Genomic DNA, 11,050 nt, shown 5'->3' on the forward strand with positions numbered 1-11,050 from the left:
TGGTGGGAGAGAGCGAGGTTCCAGCCAGCCCTGGGGGCTGCACAGTGGCACCTGAGTGAGGAAGTCCTGCTGGATCAAACTAACCATGCAGACCAGCAAGAGGGACAGTGGCACAAGCTGTCTAGTTTACAGTAAACCAGTTCGAACTGATGAGGACTTGACTGTAGAAATTTTGGAGTGGCTAGTTCAGATAGGGCACTCCCACTTTAATCCCCATGTCATCCAAGTCTGCTAAGAACAAATAAAAATTTTTAGAGTTTCTGACATGCTGTGTCTACTTACACGATGGATTGTACAATTAATAAATGGGAAAATTGAAGGGATGTGCAATTAAGGTAGTAGGATGACTTATTCTTTCAGCCTAGCACACCAGGCATTCAGCCCATGTATGTGTTCCTTTTCTATTAAAACCTGAATTTTTTTACAAAATTTCGAAATTCTTTATCAACCCCTAAAAATGCTTATTTTACCAAAAAGTGAAATATTTCTTGTCGGAGGTTTAAATATTATGTCTTGAAATCTTTATATCTATTTTCTGGTTTTGACTTGAGATAGTTAATTTTTTTGACAGTAGGTAGTATAAGGCTGTGTTTTGGATTTGTTGGAAACAGTGTTGGTAACACAGGGATGTTTTAGCTGTCACTGAGCAGTGCTCACACAGGCTTAGGGCCTTTTCTGCTTCTCATTCCACCCCACCAGGGAGGAGGCTGGAGGACATAAGAAGTTGGGAGGGGACTCAGCTGGGACAGTTGACCCTAAGTGATCACAGAAATATCCCATATGGCATCATGCTCAGCAGATGAAGCTGGGAGAAGAAGGAGGAAGGAAGGGATGTTCAGAATGATGGTGTTTGTCTTCCCAAGTCACCATTACATATGATGGAGCCCTGATGTCCTGGAGAATGGCTGAACACCTGCCTGCTCAGAGGAAGTGGTGAAAGAATCCCTTGTTTTGCTTTCCTTGTGAACACAGCGTTTGCTTCCCCTAATAAGCTGTTTCTGTCTCAACCCATGAGTTCACTTACTTTTACTCTTCCTATTCTTTCACCCATCCCACTGTGGAATGTGAGTGGCTGGATAGGGCTTAGTTGCAAGCTGGGTTTAAACCATGACTATATATATGTATATGTATGTGTGTAATCTGAACCAGTTGGACTGTTTTTCCTACTCCACATCCTCGCTTGAGACACCTCTGGTGGGCTTCCTTGCTGGCTATGTGCCAAGGCCTACCCTGGTCCCACAGTTTTCTGTCTCCTCTTGGTGGACTGACTTGCCTGCTGCTGCTTCTGTGTTAGGTTGCAGAGCTGGGCAGCAGCACGCTTTGTCAGCAGACAGTGGTGCTCCCTGGGGTCAGGGCCAGGACAAAGCACAGGAAACACACCAAGGAGCATGAGACAAACTGTAAATGACTCTATTTGCATCAAATCTATTTGTGCAAGCAGCTGCTAGACATACTTCCTCCTTGAAAGGCTGGTATCAGTGGTATTACCATGTGGATAAAGAGTGCTAATTTTTTAAAGAGATTGATGGGATTTGTGGTGAAGCTGCAGCCCACCATGGCACAGGCAGAAGAGACCTCCACTCTAACACTAACCTGGAGGGGAAGTCTTGAACTGTAGTGTCATGTTTCTCCTCTCCTTCTGTCTGTCCAAGTGTTTTTAATAAGGTATGATTTTTCAGCCTGAGCACAGCAGTAGACAGTCTGAGCTTTCTGGAGCTGAGCTGGCATACAGGGACTGTACTTCTGGCTCCAGTTAGGATGAGTGGGGCCAGCTCAGATATCTCCAATGTAGTGTACAGGTCTAAATCTTTAGACTTAACCCCTGTGTTCACAGTGCATGTTGTCTCTGGTAGTCAGCAAGACAGAGATCTGCATCTCTTCTGAATAGAAGGTGCACCTAATATTTTCAGAAATGTTCCTACTTCCATTAAAACCCAGTCTTGTGACGTTACTCAGATTAAAAGGAAGGTTTTGATTCCTGGCTATGAAGTAAGTAATATGAGACCTACGCCTCTTGGAGAGAATGTTGCCACCATGATACCCCAGAGGTTTCCTTTCCTCTTTTCCAATGCCCAGGGCTGAAGCTGAGTACTTATTGAGTGACTGATGGGTGTTATGTCAGCCTTGGTTCACTGCACCACCAGTGCAGTGTAGAGGCTGTGCAGAGAGAGACCTCAAACACCCTGGTTGTAGCAGAAACTATAAAGGGAAACAAGTCCAAGGCATTTGTGGGCTTTCTGCCCACCAGGATCTTATGGAAATGTATGGTTTTCACCTTGTTTTTCGAGGCTAGTGTGATATTGATACCTTTTCTTCTGTGAAAGTATTTTTCACAGTGCTTAGATTTATGCATGAAATTATCCATTTGGAGGAGCAGTCCGATCAATTACAAAGGTAATCCTTCACTGATGGGAACTGAGAAGGCTCTCTAATGCTTGCTCTGCAAGGCTTACCAGACTTATCACTTATTCTGGGACAGAATTTTATGGACAGCCAATTTCACACTTCCTAATTTAACCACATCAGCATGTCTTAAATCTGTCTTAAGCTGTAGCTGTTCTAAAATCTTTGGTGTTGATAAATATCTCAGTCTGCTTCCCATGAACGATATTAGCAGCTTTCTCTGACATTCACATTCAGTCAGATTATAAAAGTAAAACATCATCTAAAATATGTGAAAACAGCTCTTTCCAGACTATTTAGAAACAGTACTTCAAGGCTGTTCTGGTAAACATGTAAAAATCGTTCCTCCAAGAACTTTCAGTAAACTGCCACTTAAAAAGGAGAGAAGCACCTCCCTCTGTGCTGTTCTTGGTGCTAAAATGCAGGAAGTCAGTGGCAGGTCCAATCTCCAGCATGGTCCCTATTACATGAGCACTTGAGTGCCAGGCCAGGGGCACCGTTCACCAAGGAGCACCAATGTAGGCTTTTGTAAAGCTCTGGCTACAAGAGAAGGTAAAATTTGGCTGGGTACATCCCTGCCATGTTTGGGTTAGGGTGTTCCAGTGATTTCTGACTGATAATGTTGTGAGCAAGAACAAACTTGGGCACAGAGTGATGCAAAGAGACCTACAATACAAGACAGTCAGATGCCACATTCTCCATCCAGTTTTTTGGAGGCAGGCCTGTGTACATAAGCAGGCCTATGTGTAACCAAAATATTAACATATATGGAATAGATATTATGATTTTGGCTGTATGGTCAAATTACTTGCCAAATTTCCAGTAGTTTAATCATGATCTAATTTGAAATAATTAAATAAAGTATGTTGTTTTTAGAACTACTTTCTTATCTCTAGGGCTGTGAATATCATTGCAGTCATAGCTAGAATAGTTTTTTATAATAACCTGTAAGTTTAAGTGGCAAAATTTACAAAATGCTCTGTAAACAAAAGTCACCAAAGCAGATTGCTAACTTTTGATCCTCAGCTCCATCCCAACAGTTGTGCCATAAGGTGATGTGGAAACCACGGGTTTAAACTTGTTAAGCTTTTATAAAATTGACCTGTAAAGTTTAAATCCAGGCCTGTATCTAAAATTCAACTCAATCCGTGTTACATCTTCTACCAGATTCCTGACTGATGAGGATTCTTGACCTAGAAATCTAGGTCTGATTTGCTAGTGAGATCTTAAACCAATACACAAATCAACCACAGGCCATATGAGGGAAAAGTATGGGGTTGAGTGGAAATGTAGGGACATGTGTTTTATATTTGGTTTAGTTCGTTAGAAAACAGTATGCTCTTGACTTTTGGTCAATTAAAAACATAAAATAATGGAACATGATGGAAATTTACAATTCAGATTTTATTCTGCATTTCTTGTACAGATTCCTTATGATAAAATATCAGAATTGTAGTACCCACTTTTCTAAAATCAGTTGCTTCAAATATCTTTGAGTCTAAACAACCATGATGTAATAACTCTAATAAATGGACACGTGCAAACTTACAAGCTTAGAACTTTCGTTTAAACTAAGGAACTCTCTTTGGCTTCAGCTAGCAAGAGCCTGGGCTTTGTTAATCAGATTTTTCTTGTATTCTTAAAATTGTATTTGTAGTCAGTTTCATTTGATTATGTTTTTGATTTGTCCAAACGGCAGATGGATATGATAGAGTCTGTATTTAACTTGGCACTTTCCATTCCGCATTCCTTTACTATTCATAGCACAGCAGACATACCCATCTCCAGTAGACATAAAAGGAGGCAGTCCAACTTGCAGCTGCAGTTCCCCTCAAATGTGTGAGTATTTACAAACTCACAGCATTATTTCTTTTTAATGTTGAGAAGACCAGATACTAGATATAGTGGGTGGATATTTTTTCATCTCTGCCACTCTCATGAAAGAGTTGAACAGAAACTAAACCTGTGTCTGTAGTAAAAGGAACCTCTTCACTTAAAATTAGATTCATGTAGAGCACATGTTCTTACAGAGAGAGTGGGACTATACACAGGCAGAAAAATTTGCTCTTGAAGAGAGAGTTGTGGAATCTCAGCCTAAATTGTCAAGCAACATGAAGAATAAAATACTCATCTGATTGAATAACAAGACTACCTAAAATGCATAAGAATAAAGGCATTTGTGTAAGAGTAATGTCTTTTTATTACCAGGTTTCACAATGAAGAATTTGATCCTTTTCAGCATTTGTAAGCAAAAATTTTTTTCTTCAGTTGATAACATAGTGGAAAATGTTAAACAAAACCAATTTTCTAAAATGTCTTTAAATGTTTTCTTTTAAATTAATTTGTCTTTGACAGAAAGTATAATTTCTACTTACTGTGTTTTCAAGCAAATATAGTCAGTGATTATTCTTTTTTCTTACAGTTTCAAATATGCAATACACCTCTAAAAATAGTCTCTCAAGGCTTGTTTTGGTATACAAGCTTGAACTGTGGAAATAGAGATTTTTTTCTTGATAGTATTTTTCAGTTTGTATGCTTTTCCAAAGAGAAGACTTTGATTTCAGAAATTAGAAAGCACCTTTTTTGCTACTTAAATTAAATTTCCATAACTTGTCTATTGCCCACAACTCAAAACTAACTTACAACTTGTCTATTGCTTCTTTAATCTTTATGACTATGTATGACAAATGCTTATTTCTTTAGAAATACAACTTCTCCTACTTAATTCAAAAATATACTTTATTTTTAATGTATTATAAAATAGATTTTTTTTTTCTCCTGCTGAGACTAGCCTAAGTTTGCTACTCTTCAGGCAGCCTGGATTTCCAACATATATGTAGCTGGAGGCAAACAGTCTAACATTCACATCAAACAATAAACTCAGCATACTGAAAAACATATGCAAAGGCTTTCCTTTACTGTAATATAAATACAGCCACATGCTTACCACACTCTACAGCGTTGCATGAATGATATTACTTTGTTATATTAATTAAGAATGATTTTATCTCACCAATTACTACAGACAAGGTTCTAATTCTTTCCCACCGAGTTCTTCATTTCAACAACCAAAATGCCATCATGGCAGAAAAGTGCAGACAAGTCTTTGTTCTCCACCCCGTCAGGTAATTTGTACTGTCTGGTAAAGCTTCTGGATATGAAACCGTGTTCATCCATCCTGGGTCCGTGTTGAGCTTTAATCAGGAGCCAGCCTTCGAAAGTCTGGATAATGATATCTTCGGGACGGAACTGCACAACATCCAGCAAGACCTGGAAGCGTGTGTTTTCCTCCTCCTGGCCACTCTCCCCTGCCCCAGTCGTGCTTTCCGTGGTGCGTCTTTGGTTGCTCAGTGCTGCTGTAGCAGGGCCTGGCAAAGCGTATAAAAGGTGGTTCAGTTTGTGTGTTTCCAGCTCTTGGTCAGCAAAGTGCTCCTGGTAGCGTACAGGAGTTTCCACCCAGTGTCTTATAACAGCTTCTGCCATGGCTGAGGCAGAAAGATCAGCTGCTACTCCTGCTGCCTTGGGAAGCTGCAGAGTCAGAGTGAGCCCTTCCCAGCCGTACGCCTCACCCACAGACTAGTCTATTAGTGGATGTCGCCTTTCACTTTTAGAACAGGCGAAGCTTAACATTTAATACAGCATCCTGTGCTCCAGTGCTGGGAGACTTGTTTCGTCTTTTATCCACTAACAATAGAGCACTATTTATAGTGCTGAGGCCTTGAGTGGCTTCAGCACATGCACAGCTTTCATGCATGACTAGTAAAAGCAAAATTTTAATGCACCTCAGATTATTGCAATATTATTTTGTTTATCATTATAAATAATGAGCACAAAAATAATATCTGATCGCAGGGCAAATAATGTCTGCAAGGGTAAATAGCTAAGAGAAAAGTGCAGTGAAAAGGGAAAAGCATTTCTAAATTTTAGCGTGTTTGCTAGAAAATCCCTATAGCTGGGCTTGGTAATGTAAAGCAGAATGTGTTGTGGCAACTGATCGTGAAAATTGTTTATTTCATTTATTAGTGCAACAATAGTTGCCCTAATGCTAGAAATAATCAAACAAGATACTTTTATTCCTTCTTGTTTGGCTATTCTTGTTTAGAGTTCTATTTCTTGTCCTTACATGTTCCATTACCATGGAAATGGCAAGTCAATTCAAATGGGATTTTTGGTTCCTAATGGAGTAATGAAGAAAGATACTTATTAAATTATTAAATTTTGATAATTATCAGAAATTAACTCCTTTATTGAGTTCATAGCAGAGCAGGATTACCAGATGTATCTATAATTGAAGCTCTATGTTTGCTATCTTATTTTAAACCCATAAAGGCTACATAGCAATGTAAGGAAATTTTCAAAAGTTAAAGATAACTTACATCAATGCATTTAATTGAGTATTGTGAGAAATGAAAGTTATACTACTTTATTGGCTTCTTCTCCTGTTAAACTGCCCTCCAGAAATAATTTAAAAATGCTATTCTGGATGTTTGACTGACTGAAATTATAATAAAAACAACCTGGAGCATTGCCTGTTATCTGTTTGGCAGCTGTTTTCTGTTTTGCTAGCAAATTATTTACTTGATGAGGAAAACTTTAACCCTAAAGTGAAGCAGTATGCCTGGCTGGTTGTGATATTATACTTAAACATATTGCTGAAAACTATTGCTGTTCCTACTGAATTCCGTGATGATAACCTGACTTATTTCACTTCAGTTTCGCACTTCATTAATAAATGCACTGTGGAGGAATATAACTTTTTTTATTCACATAATCTCTGGAAAAAGGTAAACTTGCCCATACTTTATCTTAAAACACAAATCACCATCTCAGTGCAAGTCACTATGAGACAGCTGTATCTATTCCCAGAAGCAGCTGCGTTAGTCTTTCAAATGTCTATGTTAAGCATACTTGGAACTGTCTGTCTGCTATAATTAGCATGAAAGATGCTTTGAATACCCTTTAAATTCATGTCATATGCAAAACGCTGCAGAAGTTCATAGGATCCCTTTCTACTCTGTATGATAAGGAATCAGAAAGATTTTGGAAATGAAGCCTTCCCATCCTGCCCTCTCCTCTGTTGCAGTCTCTTCTCTCAGTTTACCTCCGGTAGGCTCAGGAATTAGCATCGTGCTTCTTATCTCTTTGTTACTAACATGGGGAATATGACAAGTGGAAAAAGCAAACCCCCCTGAAATGTAAACATCGATTTAGAATATGTTTTTGGGCTTTCAGATTTAAACATGGTTGCAGTGCTGCAATACCGAGGCACTTCTGATGCTTATGGTGCTGTACTCTTCAAGTATCTATAGCAGGATTTGGTTTGGAAATGCATTTTAATAGCAATTGATTACTGTGGTAATTTTAAACCTTCAGAGCTGATCCGTTAGGAGCAGGATCGATGTTCTAAATCTCCCAGGTCGATGCCCCAGGTTTTGTTTCCCGGTTTTACTGTGTACACAAAGGCCTCTCTCCGTACTGCCCAGCGAGCAGGAATCCACCGGCTGGCATGACAAAGTACAGCAGAGCACCCGGGCAGCTCCTCACGGCGGCCGTGCCCCCGCCGGGCCCTGCTCTCTCTCGCTGACCACACGTGTTCATTGTCTCCCAATCTCCTGCGGGTTTCGGAGATCAGGGCCGGGATCCGGCCGGCAGCGTGCGGAGCCGGGATCAGCGGGGCGCAGCGGCATCTCCTGGAGGGAACGGGGAACAGCTGCCGAGGAAGAGCCGCCGGCGCGGGCGCCGCCACCTGCCTGTGGAACAGTGCCCTGGGAACGCGCTTCTGCGGGAGGAAAAGCGGGATTTAACTTACAGCGCGCTATTTTCACGCTAGTATAAGTCTCAGTATTTTGGAAGCGGGGTGGTGGTGGGATAAATATTTGATCCATGAATTCTGAGTTGCATCAAAAGCAGCGTGGCGAGCAGACCGAGGGAGGTGATTCTCCCTCTCTGCTATGGTGAGACCCCCCCTGGAGTGCTGCATCCAGCTCCGGAGTCCCCAGCATAAGATGGGCATAGATCTGCTAGAACAGGTCCAATGGAGAGACATCAAGATGGTCACAGGGCTGGAGAACCTCTCCTCTGGGGATAGGCTGAGGGAGTTGGGGAGCTGGGGTTGTTCAGCCTGGAGGAGAGCAGGCTCCAGCACCTTCCAGTATGTAAAAGGGGCTTTACAAGAGAGCTGGTGAGGAATTTTTGGCAAGGGTATGTAGTGATAGGACAAGACGGAATGGCCTCAAACCGATGAGAATAGGTTTAGATTAGGTATTAGGAAGAAAATCTTTACTGCGTGGGTGGTGAAGCATTGGAACAGGTTGACTGGAGAAGCTGTGGATTCCTCATCCCTGAAAGTGTTCAAGGCCAGGTTGGGTGTGGCTTTGAGCAACCTGATCTACTGGGTGGCATCTCTGCTTATGGCAGGGGACTTAAAACTAGGTAGTCTTTCAGATCTTTCATGTTCCCTTCCAATCCAAGCCTTTTTTGGATTCTGTGATGCTGTGAAATATAGACAGCAGGCATCCTGGTAAAGCTGTGTTGTAAATTGTAAAAATGTAACATGAATAAAGTAATGAGAATAATGCATATTTTTGATGCATGTTTTAAAGAAAATCAGGTTCACGCTGCTTGGCACAACTTTAAAATAATAAATTGCCCTGTCACAATCCTTGGTGTGCTTGATTCCCCAAAGAGAAATTTGTTTTTTAGCTACCACTGAAATTCAGTAACAGCTGAAAAGGGAAAAATGTGAAAAGGCTGGCACGATGAAGTGAACGAGAACTCTTACAGCAGAAGCTAATGGGCTAATTTCAAATCAGTCATATAATTATCTAAATGAATTTCGGTGGAGCTCTGCAGTTACTTTTACCAAAGCAACCAAGGATCTACTCATGATCTACTTCCTGTGTCATTCAAAAGAGATATTGCCTCTTCAGACTTTGCAATACATATGAAATGTAAGGAAGGGTAAGACTTAGTGAGTTTTACTGTGCTGTCTATTACACCCAATATGGGAATATAAGCTCTGTTGTGATACCAAAAAGCTAGATAGTAAATAAAATATATGTGAGATTGGAATGGGGTGACACGTAGAGAAACTCAATGGTAAAGAGTTCCACGCAGTATTTAATATATTTGTTTAGAGTGAGGAAGTTACTGTCTCCTACTTCCATCCCTTTGAGTCCATTGCTCCTTAGAACTATGAGCTGTCTTTTTAGCTGAATTGTTAGATCTAGAGATATGTAAACTCTGAAGGAATCAACAGTGTAACCACAAGTCCTGCAAATGCCTAATCAGCAAATACTGAGTGTTCTGTTTTCAAAAAATATTGAGGGATTTTTTTTTTTTTTAGTAACGTCTCATTCCAATCCAACATGCTGTTTATATTGTTTATATTGGTCGGTGAATCACAGCATAACTCTTTCTGCAGCAAGACTTTGTGCTGTGTTGTAAAAATTCTTGCAAATAGTAAAGGCTGTGTTGTTACATAGCCAGCTTTACTGAAGGGAGGCTTCAGTCTGTGGGTCATGTCCTTCAAAACCTGGAAAAGGCTAGATCTGCCCAAACTCCTGGAAAATCTCTCCAGGGCACTGATGCTCTCTTGTAACTGTTAACTCAATGTCCTAATTTTAGGGGCCTTAAGAAGTGGAAAACTAATCCCAGCTTTTGCACTAAGGATTCTTTGCTCATTTTTTAGGAAGCAATGTAAGAAATATAAGTAATAATGGAATGGACTATCATTTTTACACATTACAACTACTATTAGAAGATTTTTTTTACACGTTCCAATGATAGAAGAGCAGATGAAGGATGAGGATGGAGGATGACAGGACCACAGCAGCTGCTGTTCGAGCAACGTCTTTACAGAACAGTGAAGGAATAAAAATGCAATTTGTGTAACAATGATTTTAAAATTTCAAGTTACTATAATAGTTATTTTAAAGTGATGTCATAGAACACTTTACCTGTATTTGCTTTGTTTTTCACATGGCTGATTTTTAAACGTTTCTATGTCTGCTATAGGCAAATGCATTTGTGCCTCACAAATGCTTGAAGAACTTCCATGGAAAGCAAACTCTTTAGAGTTAATAATATTATATCTTTAGAGATAAAAATCTGTTTAATTCTTGCAGAGAGAACAGTTGAGAGAAAATGAACAATTAAAACAGGATAATGTGCCTAAGGACTGGAAAGCTCTGTTTTGCCATTGCAAGTCAGAATCTAATGCACTCTTGCTGTAGAAACAGTCTTACTTTTCACCAGTTAAAAATCAACTAGTGTTCCAAGAAGAATGCCAGTTTTCAGGTTTCTTCCTCTTCAGCCACCCTGAAGTCTTTACTTTAGACTTGATAGGAATAACTCAAGGCAGTGGAGTACAGTAAGACTGGTGTATTTATTTTAGATCTATTAAAACTTCATAGCTATGCTCACATGCATATTTAGCAAGTGAAACTCCTATTCCATGGATTTACAGCTTCAGGCTTGCATGTTTTGAGGTTGACCACTTTAATAAACATAACACAAGTACTCACCTATGAAATTCTGGAAGTAGCAATATTTTTGCTGTTTAAAATTATGTACTAAGGCTTCTTGGAGTAAGGGCTTGATAATCTAGGACCCACATTACACATAAAACATGCTAACCTGTAATTAG

At 40.0% G+C, this 11,050-nt stretch overlaps 1 protein-coding gene across 1 annotated transcript; it reads right to left on the reverse strand.

Moving 5' to 3' along the window:
* Positions 1-3,788: 3,788 nt before the first annotated feature.
* On the reverse strand, positions 3,789-6,056 carry HSPB3 (heat shock protein family B (small) member 3). Its single transcript, XM_018087268.2, has one exon. The coding sequence runs from the start codon at positions 5,884-5,886 to the stop codon at positions 5,437-5,439; it is 450 nt and encodes a 149-aa protein (XP_017942757.1). The 5' UTR covers positions 5,887-6,056; the 3' UTR covers positions 3,789-5,436.
* Between the last annotated feature and the right edge of the window lie 4,994 nt (positions 6,057-11,050).

The sequence above is a fragment of the Manacus vitellinus genome, unplaced genomic scaffold, assembly GCF_001715985.3.
Source record: "Manacus vitellinus isolate BGI_N305 unplaced genomic scaffold, ASM171598v3 scaffold_36_pilon, whole genome shotgun sequence".
Taxonomy (NCBI): domain Eukaryota; kingdom Metazoa; phylum Chordata; class Aves; order Passeriformes; family Pipridae; genus Manacus; species Manacus vitellinus.

Excerpts from the sequence above, each read along its gene's own strand:
- HSPB3 (XM_018087268.2), bottom strand. The coding sequence starts at position 5,886 with ATGGCAGAAGCTGTTATAAGACACTGGGTGGAAACTCCTGTACGCTAC.